At 46.4% G+C, this 24,926-nt stretch overlaps 2 protein-coding genes across 3 annotated transcripts in view; one reads left to right on the top strand and one right to left on the bottom strand.

Moving 5' to 3' along the window:
* The window catches only part of LOC119178592 (uncharacterized), a 258,411-nt gene that overhangs the window by 25,002 nt on the left and 208,483 nt on the right, over window positions 1–24,926 (bottom strand). The window lies entirely within an intron of this gene.
* LOC119163701 (uncharacterized) lies at window positions 15,277–17,266 on the top strand. Its single transcript, XM_037415763.2, has 3 exons — window positions 15,277–15,799; window positions 16,230–16,441; window positions 16,838–17,266. The coding sequence occupies exons 1-3, from the start codon at window positions 15,625–15,627 to the stop codon at window positions 17,207–17,209; spliced, it is 759 nt and encodes a 252-aa protein (XP_037271660.1). The 5' UTR covers window positions 15,277–15,624; the 3' UTR covers window positions 17,210–17,266.

Below are 24,926 nucleotides of genomic sequence, written 5' to 3'. Positions count from 1 at the left end.
TGGCGTGTACTCATGACTTACATAACTTGCATGTCATGGTTTTCCCGTTAAGGCTTGTCACTTATGTTTGCCATGCACTCAAGTTTTGCAACATGTCATGCGAACAAAACCATCGCAAGAGCAGCAAGACCATGACATGTAAATTATGACATTCATGACATGATTTTCATGTTATGACTAATCGTTTATGCTGGTCATGCTGTCATGTTCTCCTATATCAATTTTAGTAAAGATTACATTAGTGAAACGGCCAGGAAAGCTAAGAGTAGTGGGACGTTAGATAGATAGATAGATAGATATATTGATTGATTGATATGTTAATAAATAAATACATCTTTAATTAAGAAGTAGTGGGTCATGCAAAGCTCGGAAAACACATCGTCAGTGCTAAGCACGAGATGCTCGCCCCGGACATTGTCGCTGCTTTCGCTGGCTAGGCCTACGCTCCTACCTCGTCTGAAATAACAGTTCTGACTGTCTCAATTCTCTATTATATTCGGTGGAGTTTGCTGGGTCTCCTCGCAATCCTGGAGTTACGAAGCCGGACTCGACCTGCCGCTATGACCAGTGCATCTGCCACAAGCCTTCCGGCTATGGCTTCCCAGTCCATCGTGTGCTCCGGCGCAGTCCGTCAGCGGGACCCTCCCATATTCAGCGGCACTGACGACCACGACGTCGACAACTGGCTGGCTACCTACGAACTCGTGAGTGTCTTAAACAAATGGTACGAAGCCACGAGACTGGCCACCGTCGACATTTACCTCATTGGCATTGCCCACTTGTGTGGCTTCGGAACCACGAAGCCGACGTTCCAACCTGGACAGCATTCAAGACAAAGTTCAGCGAAGTCTTCGGTCGCCCTGCTGTCCACAAACTTCGTGCGGAGCAGCGCCTTCAGTCAAGATTTCAACTGCCTGGTGAGAATTTAACCAGTTACATGGAAGATGTCATAGACTTGTGCAAACGCGTCGATGCGAACATGACAGAGGTGGACTGCATCAAGCATATTTTTAGGGGTATTAACGAGGACGCATTCCAGATGCTAATTTCAAAAAGCCCGGCTACTGTCGCTCAAGTTACAGAGCTCTGCCAAAGCTATGATGAGCTCGGTCGGCAACGTCTCAAACCGTATCACAATCCACTTGTCCTTACGACACCTTAGAACACCTACTTGGCTCCGTCTTCAGCGAGAGGGAAATATGTAATGAAGAAGTAGTGGGTCATGCATAGCTCGGAAAACACATCGTCAGTGCTAAGCACGAGACGCTCGCCCCGGACATTGTCGCTGCTTTCGCTGGCTAGGCCTACGCTCCTACCTCGTCTGAAATAACAGTTCTGTCTGTCTCAATTCTCTGTTATACAACCAAAGCCACCAAAGTTTGCCAAAAAATGCTTCGCAATTAGAAAAATGAACCTGTATTGGCGTGCTGCCTCCTAAAGACGATGGGCTTCTGTTAGAAGAGGGAGAATAATACGTTTATTTGAAGTTCTGCGTGAGATTGTCAGTGAGAAGGTACGATGGATGGATTGGATCGATATGGCCATACCACAGAACACCTACCAGTTTAGAGAACGGAAACTGTACCTTTGGGCTGTTGTATCAAAATAACATGCAAATACGTAGCAGCAGCGTACTGAACTGCAATACCGCGAGGCGAGATGGCACTGGTAGTACCATCATCATCAATAGACAGACGCATTTTGTTTTGTTTCAGGTGGGGGGGCCCGCGGCTGTTTCGCGCTGCTCGCTTATTCTGTTTTTTTTTTCGTGGCCAAAACGCCTTCCGCATCCGTAATTATCGCCAGGTGACCTAGCTGGCCTCGACTGGCAAAAACAACGTCAATCACGTAAGGTTTGCATCGTTTATTGCGAGTGTCCAAGCCGGTACAATCGATGTATACGGTCGGGTCTGAACGAAACAAGTCACTCATACACATCGAAAGATTTCATCCCATGTGTAAAGACTCTTGAAAGCTAACAAGCATATGCATATAACTGAACATCGAGATCGCTGAATGAACGCCGCTCTCATAGTGTTGCGGCCCTCTAGTTTAATAGCGTGGCTTCAGGACAAGGGTCCGATTCAGCCGTCAGATGCGGCGCTTGCCCCGTAGTGTTGATCTTGAAGCGAAGTGAATGCATGATGTGGAATAGGGAAAGAAACTTGCACATTGCCGATAGATAGCTCGCACAGTGAGGGCAATGTAGTTTTGCTAAATTTGTTAAATAAGCAATCGCGGATGAGTGAATTTCTTAATCTTTGTCGCTCTGCAATGCTACATTGAGTACTTCACAATTGTGCCATGTCGCGTCGTCTCGAGAGGGTAGGCACTAGTTTTAATTCTCAGCCATGAGCCCATATAATAGGTCATGTGTATTTAGGGAATGGGCCTAAAGATATTTCAGGCTTGCTACATTTATTGTTAGAGTTAAGTTACACAGTCACCACAGCTAGAATTTCTCGTCGCAGGTAATGCCCTGTCAGCTGAGTATGCAACGAACATGTATGCTAAAGGGACACTTGTGAGGTGTGCGTTTACAGATCGTAAAGGCCCAATTCTAAGAAAATAAGCTTCAGGCATGCATTACGCAATCCTGTTGTCTGTATATCTTTGTTGGTGCTCTTACATCACACTATCTGCTCTGCTCTGAGCACACATCTTTTTTCGCATAGACACATCGATAGAACTTGAGCACTCTCTTGCAAGCAAGCACTCTTGAAATCAATTGGTGGTGCATGATGTGAATCTGTCCGGATACTGGATCAATAAAAGTCACATTTATTACACACTTGTTATTATGCTAACTTTTTCAGTATACTTGTGCTTGAAAATGAAATTGTTTTCTCCTTGCTACTTTTAGAGGTTAGGACTTGAAATACGTACTTTATATCTTGCAGTGTGGCTGTAGATAAGTGAAGATCATGTATGTTTCAACTACCTGTGCGATTTCCTAGATTTTTTTTTGCATGACCGTAGTGCACGGAATTTCACTTCGTAGTGGTAGACACTATAGTTACTACAACTTAATTTAAACAGAAGGAGATGTGCGCGAAAAAATCTGGAACGTTTTTCTGCCAAAAAAAAAAAAAACAGTACCACATGCAATGAACACAATCTTGCTCTTTATGACAGCATTCACATCTTTGAGGAAGCTGTGCAGCAACTGCTCATCACCTTTATGATTGATTATTTTAGGAGCCCATTGAACATACGTGCAAAGCTAAAGCAATTGAGTGCAGCCTTATGAGCTTTGGTGCATCTTTTTGTAAACTTGTATGAGCTAAACAGAGTTAATTAGGACAAAACAGTTCTGGGTGTTGTTCGTAAACTGTCACAAGGCACAACTACATGTCGGAAAGCTTGTTTTTGCCCCTCACTGTGGGGGTGTTCATTATGTAGTGCAATTAATAATTTCTGACGATTCACATGCCAACTATGAAGTAACCGTGAGTCGTACAGTAGTGGGAAAATTTAGATTGATTCTGGCTTCCAGGCGTTCAGACAATTGACACTGTAGCCTCACAGGCGACAAGAATGCTTGTCGAAACATTTGTTTTGACACCTTATGTTAACAGATTTTTCATATTTTCAAGCTTCAATACTATAAGGGTCAGTTTAGTTCACCTGCATCAATCCGAACTGGTTCACAGCTGTGCACGAGAAGTTAAGAGCTTGTGCGACAGTAGTTCAGCGGTGCGGCATCACAAGTGAATGACAAGGTGCCGACAAAGTGGAATCCTTCTTTTTGTTCACATAATTTAATGAGGTGCAAACATCTTGGCAAAACATGCCGCATTTATAGGGGTGGGTACAGCACCTACGTCCAATGCTATGTTGTTTGTTAAGCTGTGTGAGCGGCTGCACCAAACCGGTGCCGTCAGAGCAGAAGGTACAGGAAAGTCATGAAATAGTTTTCGTGCTGTACCTCTCCTGCGCTTTTTGAAATGAATTGCAAGATTTAGAAGATGCCATTGCTGCGCCACTGAAACGAATGGCGAGGTGCAGCACTTTGTAAAATGAATCATATGGTGCAGGCAAATCGAACAAACCCTTAAGCAAACAAGCGTCTTAGCGTTTCACCCCCATCGGAATATGGCTACAGTGGCTGGGATTAAACAGTGTGTTGTTGAGCTCAGCAGCGCCACACAATCTAACTAATAGTGTTACAGCTTCAACATTATTGAAGTGTAGATTCCATGCCACGATAGGAAGGCAATGCTTGTAGCCAATCTAAAGCACCTTTCCACGATATGCGTGGTAAAACATTCACAAATACAGCATTACATGTGTGAGGTTTGAGATGACCTGTTGTAGTGGACATTCAGATGTTTCAACGTGCTTGCAGAATGGACATTCGGGGGTAGTCATCTTGTCATTGCATTGAAGTATGGAAAAACAAGTAACATCACCAGATATCAATGCATGAAATCAATGCATAATCAATGCATAAAATTTTCCAAAGTAAACAAATAAACTCAATTAGTAAACAGCAGTATTTTATAGATATATGTAGTGGTACCTCATTACACTTATATCACTCAGGGCAGCTTCTTCACAAGGCATGTCACGTAGCAGGTTCCTTGCCCATTGTACACATTTGCTTCCATGTCAGGTGGGCCAGGAGGCTGTGGCAGAAAAAGAAGTATTTCTAATTTGTGTGATGCTGCCTTTGTCACACTATAGCAAAGCCAGACTCATAGCTATGCGATGTTTCTTAAACGCGACTGTAGTAAAGTATTAACTAGTAGGTTTTTTGCACTAATATATGGGCTAGCTAAGAAGACACATGCGAGGCAACAGTGATTTATTTGCCTTGTTTTATCGCAACGGCCTGGTTGGTGTTACCTGGTGATAGAATTTCAGAATTAACTATTGAGTCAGCGAATCGTTCCCACGTGAAGCCAGGCACGGCGTTTGTAACGCACGTTTTTCCGGTTGCAGATTGAGACGTTCTACAATTTTAAAATGTAATACTGCAATGCGCTGCCACCGTGTGATGCCTACGCAGTCATTGGCAAAAAAAACTACATATGTTGAAATGAACTAACTAGCCCCGCAAGCAACCATCCTTAAAAAAACTGAAGTGGTTTCTACTCACCGGCCCGGGCTTGAAACGGGTGTTCATCCGATGAAAGTTTCAACGGTCACTTCGTTCCCCGAAAGTCACTTGAATTCTCTTCGCGAAAGCATTTGAACGAGTCAAAATAAACAGAATGAAAAAGAATGTGTCAGTCGGCAGAGGTTCGAAATATTTACAGCGAAACGAAACAGTACGAGACACCTCCGAACGTACCGCGAGCCGTTACCCGCCGTCGTAACCGTTGAATGGCGCAAACACGGAGGAAGGAACGCAAACTTTAAAATGAGGATAATGATGTCGATAGGCTGCTACTGACATCGAGTCAGCTGGATCAAAAATTATTACAAAAAGTTCATGACGCAGCACATGTTTAAGAAAAACTACTTGCTAGAAGAACAAAATGTTTTATGTGTAGCGGTACGCAAACATGTAGTATTTGATCATTTTAAAATAAAACTTGGCCCCGACGAAGGCGCCCCTACAAGAAAGTGCAATAGCGCGAGTGGTGAGAGAGGTTAGCAGATCCACTATGGGTGTTTGAAGCAGAAACGCACCGCGGTTGATTTTTTCGCCCCCTACACTTGAACTTGAGAGTTTCCCGGGCCTGGCCATACCCTTTAGATCGGGTGGTGCTGCCTGAGATATGGCCGCTCTCTGGCAGTAATTTCAAGAAGCAAAGTTTTTCTAGAACGCAGAGCTTCTAGTAGATGGCAGCACCATGTAGCTTTAGTTAGAGTAACTGTATATGATCTCTACGAGACCAGAGTAGCGCTCAAGTCCGTATATTGCTTGGCTAGGAACAAGCTATTTGGCAAAGTTGCCCTCTTGCTTTCGCGGGCGACACCCCTGCCGTGGTCTTTGTTCCTCCCGTGTTGCATATCGACATATTAGCTTCACTTGCCATTTTCACGAACTATTTGCAGAGCTTGAAGGCCACTTTTCTGCCCGATTGCCAACACAGTACACCGTATACACAATAAGAGCTGACTAAATAGTTTGGTCAAAAAAGGCAAATTTCTTGCTCAGCGCTTGGCGAAAAGTGCAGAGCGAACATTATCAACTTTTTCTGTCTTGCGACATTCACATTTTGCAAATTTTCGGAATTTCTGATCGAATAACGCGTGGGAAAATACAGTATTCACGTTACGCTGGTGAAATATGCTACATTCGTCGACCTTGATGGTACATAAAATCGTCCGATTAGTCTCGGTGAATATACGCAATGAAAAGTTATGCCTTACACTTTTGAAGTGCGTAAGAATATAACGGTGCACTCTTTGCCCAATTCGCGTTGTGTGACGCACGATTGTTACTTTACTGTTCTATGTTGTAGGTCCGTGTGCTCAGATTCGGGCTCTCGTTAAGGAACCCGAGGTGGTCAAAATTTCCGGAGCTCTTCACTACGGCGTCTCCCAAATCATATGGTGGTCTTGGGATGTTAAACTCCACAAACTAATCAATCAACTTCAATGTTCGAAAATGATTTATTCCACACGCAATCAAAAAATTTACCATATATGCAGTCTAATAAAGTCAGTTTAAAATACAGCTCGCACTTTCGGCGTAGCTATGCGGTAGAGTACTCTGCTGCCGCGCGAAGAACTCTGGTTCGACTCCCACTTAACACGAGTATGGTTTTTTCGATTCGATTTTAACGTAACACACGTATGGCTAAAAGAGAACAGTGCAGTTCTCTTTTAGCATGTACACTACAAACGAAGGAGCACTCCGCAGCTGGTAAAACGTGTTTTATCAGTTTACCCGGTCATTATGACATTCCGATGGTTGTGATGATAGAACTGCAGACTTGGCGCACACATAGAGCCGATCCACAGTCACCGGCACGTGCCCATGATCCGCATTCAGAAAAAAGCTGAAGAACACATAGATTTGCTTTGAACTTTACTGGCGGTGGTTCGCGCCATTAGACGTCAGACTCTGGAGTTTCGCAGGCACGCAGTGCCACCCGTCGCTGCAGATTTGAGCAGGGCAGAGTCCAACTCCCTTGAACAGTTTGCTGCGCACACAGGTGTCACTACAGCGTTTGAAACACCGATTAAGCCAAAGATTACATCTATTTGCGCACTCAGCACTTAGAAAAAGAGCATCGAATTTCTTTCCGCTAGTCGGACGTGTCACCGAACCGCTGTAAACTGCTTGCTAGTTCACCCGCCAGAACGACGGAAACTCAAGAGCAGACAACTTCTCCACGCTCAGCGAAAAAAATACCCCAGTCGACGCTACTGTTGCGTTGGGAATAGCCACGCTCGTAAAGAACCTCAGGTTTGCTGATTTCCTCATCTTTCGCGAGGCAGAATGGTGAGAACGCTAGATACGGGCCGTAGCGTGTTGGGTAAGCAAATTACTCGCCTTCTCCACAGCCGATCGCATTATCAAATGTGACAACGGAAGTCTTCTGTTATTTTTTTGGTTGCCTTGCAAAAAACCATGATAGCATTGATTTATGAAGCTTAACAGAGCCTCTGACCGTGGCGTGCGCCATGCAGCAGTAGACATGTGACGTGCGCGATATACATCGCATACGCCGCGGCTACCGATAATTTGAAGTGTTCGCCACCACACGGCATTACGCGCGTAGCTCTTTGAAGGCTCTAAGGTCCAGCTTTAACTAGAAAATGCGAACACGGACGTATTACATGTAAATCGCCAAATGATCACGACCACAGTGAGGTGTTTCTTGCCGTTGGTATCCGGATTGCCGGAGCTATCTCGCAGGCCTTGGTTTTGCCTATCATTGTACACTGAGAGCATGGAGACGCATGTATGCCCAGTAGCAGTATATAAGAACAAACGACAACCGTCAAGAGAGCTTTCTAACACTTGTAATAAAACAGCAGAACGCACGGGAAGCGAGAGATGGATGGAGAATGCAACTGCAAAGGCAAACATCGCCAGGGCTATTCGTGCGGCGTAAAACGATCTTCGTACCCATGATCGCAAGATAGTTTGCTCGTGTATGCACTTCATCACTTTGACACCATTTGCCCAAGTTTAACGCATTTAGGCGTCACAGAACGCACGTCGGAATGCTTGCCTCGCACTCAATGTCATGCGATGTTTCCTTGCACTTAAATGGCAAGTTGCAGTAAGCCGCAATAAATAAACATATTTCGCAGTGTATTCGCAAATTGTTTCGATGAGCTGCCAACTTTTCGGAAGTGAGGTTGGATTGAAGGAAGAAGCTTGCCAGATCCTTGATATTCAGGAAACCTGCCTCAAGACCAGCGAAAAGGGAGGGCCTAGGTGCGTTCGCTTGCAGACGGCTCTTTGCACTATTTATTTATGGCTGGCACGTCGATGGGGGCGCTGTTGGCGGCGTTTTTCGTGACGCCGCCTGGGTAGTCTTACATCTATGCAGTGGCGGTGTCAGAAAACACAAATTGGCCTGAGCGTCAGCTTCTCCGGAATGCTTGGTTGCTGGCAGCGCCAGCGGCATTGGAAAACACTGGCACTACTCTGGGCCCGTAGGGACCATATAGAGCTTTGGCTTTAAAGCAATGTCGACCTGAAGTAGAGGTTGCAGAAGATTACTGCCACTTACTCGTGGGAATGTCCTCCTCACTGATATCACCTTCATGTTTAGCCTCACCGCCATCTAGCGACAATCGCCTCGACTTACCATTCACAATGCACGCACTCGATGCTGCGATTTATGCGTCCCGACGCTCTTCCGCACCAGGGCCTGACGGAACTACTTATTCGGCTCTATATCACCTTAGCCAGGAAGCAAGGCAGGCTCTTTTGTCGTTCTACAGCTTCACGTGGGAAACGGCGACAGTCCCAGAGAGCTCAAATTGCAGCCGCATAGTGACCTTACTGAAACGAGGCAAGTGTTCACACGAGCTGTCTTCTTATCGACCCATTGCCCTAGCCGTTTGCATCGGTAAGGTGATGAAACGCATGGTGCTGGTAAGATTAGAATGGCTGCTGGAGAATATTGTCGGCTTACCAGATTTTGTAAATGGCGTCCATAGGGGTTGATCATCTATAGACGGTGTAATAGACCTAGTTTTTCCTGTTGAAAAGTAAAGACAGCGTTGGAGATTGGTAGGGGCCATTTTCGTGGATATAAAGGGCTCGTGCGATAGCGTTCATCATGAGGCCATTCTTGATGCACTTGAAGATATCGGCGTACGTGGCCGACTACACGCATGGCTAGTGAGCTATCTCACAGGACGTACCATTTTTATGTCGACATCTGACGGCGACACGACCAGACACCTCGTAAGCCGCGGAGTTCCACAAGGCGCCTTCATGAGCCCCATACTTTTTAACATAGCACTCATTGACCTTGAAACTGGGCTTCGCGACATAGTCAGAATCAGTGCGTATGCGGACGACTTGTGCATATGGTCATCTGGAGCAACGCGACCACAACTGCGAGCAAGGCTACAACAACGCACATCAGCAACATCTAAGTACTTGCGTCGTCAGGGACTGCAACTTTCAATAGCAAAATGTGCTGCATTGGCATTTACGAAGAAATCAACGTCGCGGTACCCAATCTTCGCTGATAGAGCAGTGATTCCCGCTGTCCAGCACCACCACTTTTGGGGGTTCGTCATTGATCGCAACCGTTCCCGGTCGAAACATGTGACTGCGCTGCGGAACAAACTAATCAGTTTTGTGTATGTTCTTCGTGTTATAGCAGGACTTCAGAGAGAAGTCTTCTGCAGTTATACAAGGCATTGTTTGTGGGCTATGTACGGTACAGCTCACGTGTACTTTTGGCACGCGTGCAACGTGCCTTCGTATTTTAGAGAGCCTTCAAGCACGAGCACCGAGAACATGCCTAGGCCTGCCACGGTGCACGTCAACCTCTGGCACTATAGAGGAGTCCCGCACCTACCCTATACAGGTTTGCACGTCCTGTGAGCCTCTTCGAGTGCACCTTCGTCTGCTGATCCGACATGCACAGCACCCGTTGTCTTCGCTACAAGCGGAGTGACCAGGCTGTACCTAATCCCGATTCCTCGATACGCACAGACACATGATCCCTTCAAGCTTTGCACCTGCCGGAATCTCTGCAGTGCCTCCACGGACATTGACTAAATCGCTCGTGTGCCTTCAGATACGCGGGATTTTGTATAAGTCGCACGTTTCTTATACTGCCCTCAAGCAACTCACCTTGGCGAATTCGGATGACCGATACAGCAACTCTGTGCACATCTACGCCGATGAATCCGTAACTTCGTCAGCCTCAGCTACAGCCTTCGTGATCCCTCAAATCCGTATTTCCCGACATTACAAATTAGATCACAGGTCATCTTCGACAGCTGAGAACTTCTTATACAGGACGCCGTAAAATTTGTGAGCGACAGGGCACCGCGTACAGCTCTACGTGGAACGATTCTGTCCGATGCAAAATCAGCGCTTCAATTTATTCATTGTTGCTCAAAAAGAGGCTAATTTTATGCGTTGGTGTTAAGAATAATCCAAGCATTTGACCTAGCACACAGGAGCGGTCACTTGATTGCACTGCAATGAATTCCGGGACACTGCGGCCTGGTTGGCAACGAAACAGACGATAGCGAAGCAAGAGCGGCAGCGTACAACGCTTTTACATATGTCGAAATACCGTATTCCCGAAGTGACTTCAACGCATTGTTAAGATTGCTCATGCGCGAATAGGCTGCCTCTTACCGGTCGCTACCAGATCATAGGAACAAGCGTCTGCGCAAAACAGACCCCGGTATGACTTTTCGTCTTCCAGCTAAAATGAGCCGAAGACATGCTAATATACTACAACGAATTCATCTGGGCGTCGCGTTCACTCGTTACTACACCCACTTAATCGGCCATGCGGACAGCCCGAATAGTGAGCGCTGCCAAGTGCGCGAAACTCTAGCTCACATATTTTGTGACTGTGCATTATACGTGGTGCAAAGAAAAATGCTAACTGCAACGTTGGCAAGCGTCGGACGAACGCCATTGAGTGAAAGCCACATATTATCAGCAGTGAACGACCAAACAGTGTCAAAAACCGCTACAAAGGCTGTTTTAGCCTTTATCAAAAGCACTGGAATAGATACTAGACTATGGTACTATGCTAAGTGACTACTGTATATACGCACTACCTCTTGTCCCCATCATCTTACTTCATCCCTCTTTACTTCACCCTTCCCTTATTCCCAGTGTAGAGTAGCAGGCTAGAGCGAACTAGCTCAGGCCGACCTCTCTGCTTTCTAATAAAATCTCTCTCTCTCTATACTCTAAATGTAGTGAAAGCTTAGGAAACACCCGCTTTTTTGTTGAAAGCGCAGCCTTGTCAGCGCTCTTCATTTACGTACCTATGCAATTTAAAAGTGAAGTAACAGACTTCCTAACAAATACACACTAACGTTTACCTTATTTATGCGTAATACTTGATTTTCATTGACAATCTTCACGAGTATAAACGCAGAAAGGCGATCATGATGACTGGGCGTTGAAGAAGTGCGTTAATTTCACCGGCTGGTGTAATACTGCGACACACAGACTGTACACAGACCGAACAAAACTTTGCGTTGAAGCATCTCAAGAAAAACTATTGCCTTTAAAAACGAAGTGGCATGTTCCCCGTAATTAAAAATCACCACGAAGTACTCAATGTAACTACCTAGGTATGTGCACACCACAGCAACATATTGATAGAGAACCGAATATGTACTCATATCATTACATCATACTCACTTATGACCGCACTCATATGATCCGATATGTGTATGTGAACTCACATGAACAGATCACATACGAGAACACACACGCAAACGCACACACAAAGTTTCAATGCTTCGACATAGCCAGGTTCTACACTTGAAGCAGCATGAAGGCTGTATATGCCCCTACTTCGAGATTGCACACTGTTTACTCGTTACCAGCCATAAATTTTAGAAGACTAATTGATGTTTTCTAGACATCATCTTGGGCCTAATACTTGCCTATTTGTGTGCAGTCACTTAGAACAAAACTTCTATTCTAAGGTAGTCAATAAAACGAAGGTCTGCCTAAGTTTTGTGACTTTCATGATTACAGCTAATTTACTGCTGTATCTACGAAAGAGCTACCAACGTACACGAAGTTTAGTAGTTACTCTGTTAAAAACGTTAATAACGCTTCCCTTCCTAGTAATGGCGATATTTACAAGCTTTACTAGCTGCTGCCTAGTACCAGTATGACGCGAAGGTTGTAAAATACGCAAAAAAAAACTTGTAAATACACGCGTCTACTAACCATTTACAATCATTTTTTTTCAAGAACGTGGCTCCAGCCAGTACACTCGCTCCTTGTGCTCATGGCACCATACTATGGACACAATCTCTTGAGCTGTCCAACAGTGTAACTTCACTGCTATCGTGCTGCAGTATGTGTACGGCGTCTGCTCCTGACGCACAAATCGGGTCATTTGATTTCACTGGAGCTTCGAACATCTTGGCATCGACTCCTGAGCACCACTTCTGTAACGCTGATGCCTACGGCACGCTAATGTGTGCGCCCTACCTTCTTCCTGGCGCATATATTGCCACATGGTTTGCTTGGGTGAGATCGAAGAGTGAAAGAAGACAAAGACGATCTCTCTGAGCTGCTGCTTGGGTAGTCAACCAAATGAGCCCTTTTTTTTATAAAAATGGGCTCGTTTAGTCGACTACCCAAGCAGCGGCTCAGAGAGATCGTCTTTGTCATCTTTCACTCTTTGATCTCACCCAAGCAAACCATGTGGCAATATAAACTGTGAAGTGTCCAAATGCTACCTGTCTCACCTATCGCATATGACGCGAGTGTCGTGTTATTCTATATCAAGTGTGACGCGATTGTTGTGTTATTCCATATTTACTATTTATTTACTATTTATTTATAGAATACTGCGGACAAAAAGTCCAAGTAGGGTGAGAATACATGAAACACACTAAATAACAGAATGAAACAAGGTTGCAAAGCGTTTTTTACACAATTTCTTTGCATATAAGGCAGAGGGGTTATGACTTCAAAAAAAAATTTACAATTGAACAACAAGGTGATAATAAAATTCAAGGAAGTCATGGAAGAAGAGTATTTACACAAATGGTCAAGGGCATTGAGGAAATGCTTCAGTTAGTTTATTCCAATCATCTATTGTTTGTGGGAAGAAGGAGTACCGAAAAGTATCAGTCCTTGCGAAGATTGGCGTTAGGGAATGAGGATAGTGGTGTGGAGTGGGTCTGCTTAACAAGGGGGATACGTATGCTGCTGTGTCAAAGGTTAGCCTGTGGTTTACTATGTCTGAAGAAAACAGTAGCCGACTTTTTTTCTTCAAATTTGTAATATTTTTATACCATTTGCCGTTAGTAATGCAGTGGGGGAGTTGGTTGACATAAATTTACTATATATAAATAGTACTGCTTTTCTTTGAATTTTTTGTAAGTTTTGAACGTTAATTTTTGTGTAGGGATCCCAAACTATGGGGGCGTACTCAAGTTTAGGCCTAATTAAGGAAAAGTAGGAGAGGATTTTAACACTAGGCGGAGCAGTCTTGAGCTTGTGGCGGAGAAAGCATAATTTACGGAAAGCGGCAGAGCAGATGTTATTTATGTGCTAATTCCAGGATAAGGTACTTGTTAACGTTAAGCCTTAGTATTTATAGGAGGCTACTTTAAGTAAAGGTGCTTCAGCTAACTTGTATGTGTAGTTTAATGGGACTTCTTTGCGCGTTATGGGGAGATACACACATTTGTTTGCATTAAGAAGCATTACCTATTGTTCACACCATTTTCATACATTGCCTAAGTTAGTATTAGGATCACATTGGTCACTAATGCAGGTTACATCTCTAAACAAAACACAATCGTCAGCGAATAGACGAATTTGTACCGGGGTGCTAATTACATTGACAATGTCAATAATGTAGACCAGAAACAGAAGGGGGCCTAGTACGCTCCCCTGCGTAACGCCAGAAGTCACCTGAAGGTAGCCCGATTGTTTTTCTCCTACCTGAACAAATTGGTTGCGATTGAGTAGATAAGCTGAGATCCAGGAAATAAATAATTCTGGTATGCCAACTAACCGAAGCTTTATAATTAATTTATCGTGTGGAACTTTGTCGAATGCTTTACTGTAGTCTAAGAATATTACATCAATTTGGCTGTTAGCATCAAGAGAAGCTGCAAAGGTATGAACGACAGTCACCAATTGTGTTGTAGTAGAAAATCCTTTTCGAAACCCATGTTGATGATTTGTTAAAACTGAGCGTTCGTCTAAGAATTCATTTAATTTATGAGCTATTATGTGCTCGATAGGCTTACAGCAAGATGATGTTAAGGAGATCGGTCGATAATTTTGTAGTACTAGACGGTCACCTTTCTTGAATATAGGAACTATTCGTGGCAACTTCCAGCCATCTGGTGATTCCGCTGACAACAGAGAGACTCGAAAAACGACGAGTAAGTATTTTGCAGCAGACTCTGCAAAGCGACGCAGAAATATGTTGAGGATATTGTCGGGACCGCAAGAAGTCTTAGTCTTTGAGTTCAACAACATATCAATGACACCAGAATAAGAAATAAAGTTTACATTCGCAGCATTGTCCGCATTTATGACAGATAGGGAAAGCACTAGGAGTACAAAATACACAATGAAAATACTCATTGAGGTGTTGAGCAATGGCAGCCTGATCAGATACCATTGAACCATTGACAAAATCCTGTGATATGGGTTTCTTTTTTTTCGCTAATATAGTTCCAGAACTTCTTTGGATCATTCTTAATGAAGTTTGCGAGTGACGTATTGAAGTAGTGTTCCTTCGAGGTGTGTACGGCATGTGCAAGCTTATCCAGAGCGTCAGCTATAACTTTGGGGTCAGCATGCTTCTTTTTAATCTTTTAACTTTACGCTTGAGATGAATTATGCTTTTCGTCATCCAGGGCGTATGTGTATGCACCTTGTTACGTTTAGAAGGTATAAATTTTTCGATGCAGTAGAAGCATATGCGTTAATATGGTGTATAACTCGAGCTTGAACATTTAATAAATGTGTGTGTGTGTGTGTGATTGTGTGTGTGTGTGCGTGTGTGTGTGCGTGAGTGAATGCATTTACGCTTATGTGCGTGTGTGTTAAGGTTGCTTTTTAAACTGTGTGTCACTTTTAGCCATAGTTTCATGGCATGTAGGATGTTTGGAAGGGTCACTGGGGCCGTCCAGTAGCTTTCTGCTTAGCGTGTATCCACACGACGGACCAAATCCGTCTTTTCCGCGGCGGACGGCGCGTCACGTGACCCCACGTCACGGATTTCCGCCATCCGTGCCGCGTCCGCGGACGTCGCGGACGGAAAATGCCACGCTCTTTTTCGCAAACGGATTCCCGCGGAAAAACACGACAAATTTAGCGGAGGACGCCAATACTAGTGTGGCAACAAGCGCTTATTTTTCTGTTTCTCGTGTGGTTTCGTAAATTTAGCCGACGAAGTTATAAGGGTCTGGCAACAGGCACGTTTTTTTTTTCTGCTCGTCTTGTTTGGGTTTTTGCGTGGGAAGTACGTTCGACGCACACTACCGCAAACAACTCCAACTATGAACTTGAGCGACGACGCAACTTTTTTTCTGCTGCGCCTTGTTGAGCAGTTCCCCGCATTGTGGGATATGACACTCGCCGAGTACGCGGACACAACAGTGAAGGAGAGTATATGGGAACGCATAGCGAAGGAAATGAACGAGGAGTGGCCTGCGTACGGGCCGTACGATGCCAGTAAGTACCATTTATATTTACTCTCTATGTTTTGCGTTATTATATGGGTGGGTTTCGTGATAATAACCTTCTGGAATGTACCTGTTATGCATGACGTGGGGCACATTGGTGTCTACAAGTGACGGCCGTGGTCAGCGCATTCCCAAGCATGCTACCGTGCCGGAGGCAGGGCTGCTCAATAAAAATGCATTTTAATCAAGGAATCGGCGCGAAATTCAAGAACAGTGTTAATGGCGACGAGTCCGCCAAACGTTGCTTGTGATGCGTAAGCTTGCGGTAAAACTGAAAACATTCACTGCAGTATTCGTTAGAGCACCAGCCACGTTTTTTCAGCATAATGTGTTGTGATGGTGATTGACCGAAACTGCATGGTGTAAATCGTACTTATAATCACCCCCCCCCCCTCTGTTTTGTTCTTTTTTTTTTACAGAAGCCCTTCGGCGCTTCTTTGACAATAAGAGACGCACATACCGGTTGGAGAAGAAGAAAGTAGAATCCACAAAGAGTGGAATGCCAAGCTCGGACGTTTATAAAGGTCGCTGGCGCTTTTATAATTCACTCAGGTTTTTGGATGCTTCAAAAGTGACCTGTTGGCGTTCTGTGAGCACTGATGCATGCCAAGCTGCGGCGGAGACCATGAAGGTAAACTGCCCTTGTTTTTCGTATTTGTGATGAAGCCTTCTTGTGCCGCGTAAATTTTTACAATATGTATTTTTTATTACTTAGCACTTTCTTATACAGCCTTACAACCTTTTCAATGCTTGAACACACACCAAAATAATTCTACATTAAGATTAGTTGCTTGGTGTGCTGAATTATTCAAACGTCGTTTCTATATTTAAATTAGATATGACCAAAAATTGTTGACACTGAAGTTTGAATCTTGCGCTCTAATTACGCCAAATCACGAATAATGTACCATTGCTTTTACGTGGTTGTAATACAGATTGTAATCGGAATAGATACGCAGATGTGTGTCTGCAAAGCATTACATTTTGGAATTGCGAGAGACTTTGTGCGCCATTTTGTGTCTTGCAGGTACGACCAGACATTGATGATCCTTCACAAACCTCAGACGATGCAGCTGCAGCGACTGACGACCAAAACATTACCGTGGACGACCCAATTGCGGGCAAGGCACTCTCTGCAATGTCCCGCCAAGGAACACAGAAGAAAAGGCGCCGATCTCCCCATCGTTTAGATGAAATATTGGCCCAACGGCAAACTGTGTTGGAAAAAATAGCTGCAAGCGTAGGCCAACCAGCGAGTACCACACAGCAGGAAGATGATATCGACTATTTTGGTAAAGTTGTTGCTGCACACATGCGCGAGGTTCCGAAGGATAAGCTGATCCCATGCCAGAAGGCTATCTTAAGCGCACTTGAAATCTACATCAACAAAAGCGAGTAAGAAAGCTCAACAGATCTCATTTAATATTGCCAGTTAATAAATCGTTGCTTACCTCCAGCATTGTTGTCAGTGTGAATGAAACTCAGTTTTAAGTAAATATCCGTAATTTGAAATGCCATTCATATGACAGCGTATACAAGATCTCGCCCTTCAACTAAACAAACCGCATTTTATTTTTCAACAACTTTATTTTATGACAACGCATGTGCATCTTGCACTATCTTTGCGTAATCTTATGGCCTTCTGTATACATCGGCCTCCAAGTGGGCTGACGTACGCTGCCATGACACAGCACCCCTGCCATTCAAAAATTCGCATAGGCTGTCACGTACGGCGGAGCCAACAGCACTTACTCGTCCGCGAGAATAAGGCTGTGTAGAGAACAGAGTTGCAGTAGGCGTTGTGTCGGCACACGAGTCAGCTGCGTTCAATTCATTGGCGAGGAAGTTGTGCAATACGCATGCTGCATTCACCATTGATGTCACCCGTTTTGGCTCAGCGTCAATCACGGTGTGCAGAAATCTAAACCTATTCGCAAGTATTCCAAAGGTGCTCTCAACTACACGCCGAGCCCTGGATAACCTGTAAAGCATTAAAAAAAGTAAGATATAATTTTATACACTTTACACCACTGAGAAGATAGTAGCATGCTAATGTGTGCTGCAAATCTGGGTTAGCGCACCTTCGATTAAACGGTTAAATATCACATAGTGCTGTTTCAGTAGTGACATAAATTACCTGTAATTAAATATTCTCTTCTCTTCTGATAACGAACGTTCCCCAAACGGTTTCATCAAGTTTCTTCCAAGAGGAAACGCGTCATCACCGACGAAAACTGGTGGCAAGTACAGATCAGGCAAGCTTCCCACCTTGACCAGTTCCGGAAGACCAGCCGACATGTTTGACAAGTGTGCTTGCAGAGGCGTAGTTTGCCAGACGCCCGCATCTCCCTGTGACCCTGGCGCACCAACATCCGTGTACAAAAATTTGTATTTCGCATCGACCACGGCAAACAGTATAATGCTAAAGCTCTTCTTGTAGTTTCTGTAAACTGTTCCCGTGTTTGCTGGCTTAGTAATTATCACATGCTTTCCATCCATCGCTCCAACGCAGTTTGGAAAGTTCCAGTTTCTACTGAAACCAGCAACGACGTCTCTCCACTCATCCTCGGTGCTTGGAGTTTTGAGAAATTCATTCTTCAGCTCTTCATAAATTACATTACATGTTTCATGGATGATATCATTTACAGTCGAGTGGCCCAGACGAAATTGGCGACTCAAGGAGTGGTGGCTCTCTCCTGCACAAAGGGAAAAAAATACCGTCACTAATTCGCAGATGTATGCCAAGAGTGCCAAACTGTACATCAACGACAGCGAGGCTGTGTAAGAGGGCTTTCGTAGCCTTCGCAAGATTTGTTTTATTAGTGTCACATATGTGCCTATTCAAGACCTTGCTGGCGTTTTACAACACACAACGTAATGCCACCTCTAAAAGCGAGGCTCTCCAAGTCTGAACAGTCTCGGATGCAACAATAGGAGCAATGTTTCGAGTAGAAATGCACAGACGTGCAACACTTGCCTGAAGCAAGGTATCGTAGCGTGACCTGCAGCCTTGTTTCAGCTGATATGGCTCGCCGCATTACGGTGTCCTGTCGTTGTATGCGAGGTCCTACGAGCGACAGCAACTGGACAAACTGCTCTCTCGACACTCGCAGAAGCCTCCTGTATTCTTGGCTGTCGCTAAGCAAAAGTTCACGATAGAGTTGATATTGCATACCCAGATGCTTGTTAGCGATGTAGTCCTTTTGCCAACAAGATCGTTTTACAGGGAAGAACAGCGCTTCATCGTCTAATTCTGCTAATACAACAGCCATTGCAGCTATTCGTTGCTTTCTTTCGACCTCCATATTCACTTCAACTTCAAACTCAGCGTCATAGACGGAAACCTAAACCTCGAATGGCTAGCGATGAATGGGTTTTCTACTTTCAGACTGGTCGCGCCATCTATAGAAAAGAAGAATAAGCAAACATTCGCACATTATCATGAGCTCCGAGATATGGTAGCCCCAGCGCTACCGCAGATCACCGAGCTCATGTATTGGCAATAGCGGTGGTCGCTAAGCCTACACTTTTCAGAAAACGAGTACGGCGCTCGGAAACAGTACCAAATAGTCATGTATACGTTGCCGTCGAAGCTCGAGGACACAGACCTAAAGCCTACACAACCATCAGTTTGGGAATAACAGCCCACGCGATGCGCTACGAAGAGCTTAAAGATTTGAAGCGGGCAGCTCTCGCTTCAGACAGTGCCGCCATGTTTTTTTTCTCCAGCGCGTCCGTCTGCTCGCTTCGTCCGTCGTCTGAATGTGCTTCGCAGCCGGACGGGCGGCGGAACGAACGTCCGCGGGAGGTGGTGGTAGAAACATTTATTGCCACTGTGTAGCGTGGGGGCCGAGCCCCCTCATGGCACGTGGGTGCACCCTCGCAGTGAGGAGGCACCCTTACAAAGCAAAGGAAAGCCCTTGAAGTGCGATCCTCTTCATGGCGCACGAGATGATCCGGCGCTGATCGAACGCAGAAGTGCTGGTCATGATGGTCTCCCAGTATGACACTGCCACAGCCGGAGGTGGGGGATGTGGAAAGGTGGGACATGTGAGGAGGATGTGGAGGAAGTCTCCTGGTTTGTCGCAAAGTTTGCATGAAGAGGGGAAATGGTCTGGGTAACGGGCGTTTAGTAATACGGGGTATGGAGCAGTTCGAGTTTGTAGGCGTCGCCAATGTGTGGCCTGCGCTATGTTTAGGGATGGGGCTGGGGGTGCGTATATTCTTCGTTGTTCCCGGTAATACGATAGAATATCACGAAAAGAGAGCAAGCGCTCCTCGACCTGTGGAGGGGGCTCCATTTCTCCTGCCCGGAATGTGAGACCTCGGGCTAGAGAATGAGCCTCCTCGTTGCCAAGGAGGCCGGCATGTGCTGGCGTCCAGATCAGGGTTGTGGAGCACTGAGGCTGCCAGAAGCGTAGCAAGCGAGCAGCGCTACATGATATCAGGCCATTGGCGTAGTTAAGAATAGCTGATTTCGAGTCGCTAATGATAGTGGTGGCAGGTGTGGAGATGAGAGCAAGCGCGATGGCTGCCTCTTCTGCCTCTGTGGAGGAATTTGTGACAATTGAGCAAGAAGTTAGGAGATTTGCCTGATTGTCAGCCACCGCAAGGGCCATGCGGGATCTTGACGCATATTCCGCTGCGTCAACGTAGACTACATTCTGGTCCTCGCCATATTGTCTCTGGAGGGCCCGGGCCCTTGCCTTTCTGCGTTTCTCGTCGCGCACAGGATGCATGTTCTTGGGAATGGGCGGTACGTTTAGGTGAGAGCGGAGGTTAGAAGAAAGAGGGACCCTTCCAGGTGATTCTGTTATTGGGGATAAGTCTAATTGGGTCAAAAGAGCGCGGCCACTCACCGAATTAGACAGACGACATATTTGTGCCGTAAAGGTGGCTTCAGCGAGTTCCTCAAATGTATTATGTACACCAAGTTTGAAGAGTCTGTCATTGGATGTGCTTGGGGGAAGGCGTAGAGCTGTTTTTGTGCAACTTCGTAGAAGCGCGTTAATGCGGTCTCTCTCTTTTTGTCGGAGAGGTAGGTATGGGAGGGCATACGTGGTGCGGCTGACGATGTAAGCCTGGGTGAGGCGAAGCGTGTTTCGCTCGCGTAGGCCAGCCCGACGGTTCGCTATGCGACGAATCAGCCGAATGGTCTGCTGAGCATGTGTTTGGAGAGTCCTGATGACTTCTCCATGTGCGCCATGTGAGTAGAGTACTAGCCCTAGCACCCGAATTTTTGAGACAAGTGGGATGGGGTGGGCACCTAGCGTGAGAGAGATAGGGGGAATGGCTGAAGCATGCTGCTTCGGTCGGTAAAGAAAGAGCTCTGATTTGGAAGGGGAGCAGGTAAGGCCACGTTCTCGAACATATGTGTCGATGGTGGTTAGTGCCAACTGTAAGTGTTCTTCTATTTCGGCGTCACTACCACGGTTTGCCCAGACGGTGATGTCGTCGGCATAGAAGCTGAAGTGGATGTCGGGGATCTGACCCAGTTTTTGGGGCAGATGTAGAAGTGCTATGTTAAAAAGAATAGGTGAGAGGACTGCTCCCTGGGGCGTACCACGGGCTCCAAGCGTGATGCCTGGCAGGCTGTGATCGCCAAAGGTAAGTGTTGCTGTGCGGTGGCTGAGGAAGTCGCGGACGTAGTTGTACATCTTTACGCCGACTCCCAGGGTTATAAGGTTCTCTAGAATAGCTGAGTGCGCAACGTTGTCAAATGCCTTTGTTAGATCTACTCCTAAGATAGCTCTGGTATCGCAGGTTTGAGAGTCAAGAATGTGATGTTTTAGTTGTAGGAAAACGTCCTGTGTGGAAAGTCCAGGGCGAAATCCAAACATGCAAGCAGGCAAGAGATTCTTGCCTTCTAGGTACTGGCAGAGCCTGGTTTGGAGTACGTGCTCCATGAGTTTGCCGACACAAGAAGTGAGGGATATGGGCCTGAGGTTAGACGTAAGGAGAGGTTTCCCAGGTTTGGGTATAAAGACAACCTTGGCCTCTTTCCATTGTGGTGGGAGGATGCCCCTTAGCCAGCACTCATTAAAGTATTCAGTAAGCTCGGCAATTGATTGGTCGTCGAGATTACGGAGTGCTTTGTTGTGAATATTGTCCGGACCGGGGGCTGAGGAAGTGTTTAGTTTCTGTAGTTCGGCTTGAACTTCGGCTACTGTAATGGGTTGGTCGAGGAGCTCATTAGGAGGACCTGTATAATCGGGATACAATACGGCAGGGTATGTTGGGAAGTACTGATTTCGAAGTTCCTGTAGTAGTTCTGGTGGAGGTTTATCGCAAGTATGTAGGAGTTTGGTGAGGTTGTGTCTTTGGGTAGTCTTTGACTGAGTTGGGTCAATTAAGTGTCGGAACAAATTCCAAGTCTGAGGCATACTCATATTGCCATCTAATTTGTTGCAAAGCGATTCCCAGTTCTGTCGCGAAAGAGTGGCTGCATGGGTCTCTATCTCTTTGCTCAGGCGGGCCAGGCGACGTCTAAGAGTTCGGTTCCAACGCTGGCTTTGCCAGCGTCGTTCTAGGCTTGTTTTAGCGTCCCATAAATGTAGGAGACGAGAGTCAACTGTGTCGCTTGGGCAGTCCTCTCGTACTAGACGAGTTGCGGATCGGACATCACTCCGGAGTTGTTCTGACCATTCAGTGATGTCCGTGATAGAGGCGTGGGTGCGTGTTGCCCTATAAGTGCGGAAAAAATCCCAGTTGGTAAAAGTGGAACCTCTGAGAACCCTGCGGGGTAGTTGCATATTTAAGAGAATTTCGATAATGTAATGGTCACTACCCAAATTCTCTTGTGTGTTGCACCATGTGGCATGAGGGAGGCGATGTGCGAACGAGAGATCTGGTGTAGTGTCCTTGCAGACACTATTCCCTATGCGTGTCGGAAAGGCAGAATCGGTGAGCAGTGAGAGGCCGGCTTGCTGCGCTGCTAACCACACCCGACGTCCTTTTGGTGTGTCGCGCGGATAACCCCAGGCTGTATGTGGGGCATTGAAATCTCCCACGACGAGTAGGGGGCACTTATTGGCTATGCGTTTCGCGAGCGTAAAGAGGCGCTGGAAGTTGCCCTGTAAGCACTTAGGGCTGCTGTATACATTCAGGATGAAGAGGCTTTTAGCTCTGGCATGTTGCGGCACAAGCTCAATTAAGAGGTGATCAATGTCTTGGACTGCTAAACAGTGGGAGATGGTGGTGATTGAGCGATTAATTAGAAACGCCACCCGAGAGGGTGTAGGGGATGTGGGTGTAATAGAAGTATAGCCGGGTAAGGTTAGGGGGTTGGAGGGTTCTTGTAGGGCAAGGATATCGGGTCCCGCAGCGCAAGATAGCAGTTGGTGGACAACATGACGCTTCTGGCCAAAACCTCGGCAGTTCCACTGCCAGAGTGTCAGATTACGGTTTAGAGCTGCCATCATGAGAATTGAGAAGGGGCGTAGCCGCCGCGCAAGGTTGGGAGTCGTTAGTGACGTCAGGGAGTGGATTGTCTTGCCCTTCAGTTGCTTTGGGCTTCTTGCGTTTACTTGGGGTGAGATCCCGTTTTGCAAGGCATGTTGCGAACAAATTGAGCTGTGATTCAAGATTGTTGTAGCGGTCAGTTAATGTTTGAGCTAAAGCATCACGACGATGATTAAGTGCTGCATTGTCTGTTGTTACACGGATTACCGCATCTTGGAGCGTTGTGCATTCCTGATTGATGCTGGTGATACCTTCCTGCAATTTTGCCTCAAAACGAGCAGTAAAAGACTCAAGCATGGTTGGAATATCGGCTAGTGAGCTGTGTGTTGAGGGACGCGGGGTAATGTCCTGATTTGTGTGCCGAGGAAATGCCGTGTCGATATCTAACTCAAGCGAATCAGAGCAGGATGTCGCGTTGACATGGCTGGGTGGGAAAGACATGCTAGAGGTGTTGGGTGGGTTGTGCGCAGGAGTTTGGGATGTAGTAGGAGTTGGGGTAGGTGGAGTGGCATGGCTTGTGGCGAGAGTACTTATCTGGGTCTCCAGCTTCGCGATGTGTTCTCGAAGGGCAGCGGCTTCAGCTCGGGCTGCTTGAGCTTCTGCTTTGGCTGCCGCTGCCTCCTCCCGAGACTTGGCCAGAGCGTCTTGCAGACTGGAAGTCACTGTTGATGATAGTGCGTTCTTGCAGGGCGAACGGGGAGGGCCCCAATCTTGTTTAAGCGGCTCGGTCCAGGCTTGCTTGGGTTGGCTGAGTTGGCTGGGCTGAGTGGGTCCCGCTGACAACTGGGGGAAGTTGTCCCCGTGTGGAACCGGTTCTTGTCGCTGCGTTTGAGGTTGCTTTGTCGTTTTGCGTGGCTGGTGAAGGTTGCGTCCTTTGCATGAACCAGTGCCGGTAAGATGAGGGCCCTCGCACAGAATGCACTTAGGCGTGCAAGGAGGTTCCTGGGGTGAGTGTTGGCTGCCACAGCGTGGGCAAAGATTAGTCTTGGGGCTTGGGCATACGTCGTGACGATGGCCCGGTAGTCTGCAGTTCGTACAAGCATCCGGACTTCCGCGGTATGGAGTACAGCGGTGAATGGCTCCCATGTATTTAATGGAATGTGGCACCTCATTGGCGTCGAAGGTGATGAGAATGGAGTGCGTCTTCCCCATTCGTCGGGCTGCGAGTATAGAGTATTCAGGATTCCGTTTGACCAGGTCTTCGTACAGCTGGGTTGGCGTCTCGTCGTCAAAGGCGTTTGAGATGACCCCTCTTGTAGCTCCTGGTGGGGGTGCCACGTAAGCCATGCAGGGGTAAGCATGGCCACCAATGGTGAGTGAAGTCAGCGTCTTTAGGAGCTCGGCTGCGGCGGAGTGTGTTGTAGCTGCCGTGAATGTATTATTAGTGGGGTGTATGCGCAGGCAGAAATCATCGGGCAGAGTGGTTTGAAGTGCGGCCTGCACTGCCTTCATGAGTCGAGGCGTTGGGACATCTAGGAGTCGCAGTTGACCTCGCGGACGAACAACGACGCGAATAGCGTTCGGTGGGAGTGGCGGCAGTTGCTTGCTGCGTTTTACAATGATGCGCGTCTCCTTGGTAGCAGGTGGTAGGTGGGTTGGCGTCTTGCCTCTTCCAGTTGCAGCTGCTTCGACGCGCATGGCGTTCGGGTTGGTCT

The sequence above is a fragment of the Rhipicephalus microplus genome, chromosome 1 (genome assembly GCF_043290135.1).
Source record: "Rhipicephalus microplus isolate Deutch F79 chromosome 1, USDA_Rmic, whole genome shotgun sequence".
Classification (NCBI taxonomy): domain Eukaryota; kingdom Metazoa; phylum Arthropoda; class Arachnida; order Ixodida; family Ixodidae; genus Rhipicephalus; species Rhipicephalus microplus.
This window is presented reverse-complemented; position numbering and strand designations above follow the sequence as displayed.

What these genes read in the sequence shown, in the direction of transcription:
- LOC119163701 (XM_037415763.2), top strand. Translation starts at nt 15,625, where the DNA reads ATGAACTTGAGCGACGACGCAACTTTTTTTCTGCTGCGCCTTGTTGAG. An exon ending in GTACGGGCCGTACGATGCCA is followed by an intron (nt 15,800 to 16,229) that starts GTAAGTACCATT and finishes TTTTTTTTACAG; the next exon opens with AAGCCCTTCGGCGCTTCTTT. An exon ending in CTGCGGCGGAGACCATGAAG is followed by an intron (nt 16,442 to 16,837) that starts GTAAACTGCCCT and finishes TGTGTCTTGCAG; the next exon opens with GTACGACCAGACATTGATGA.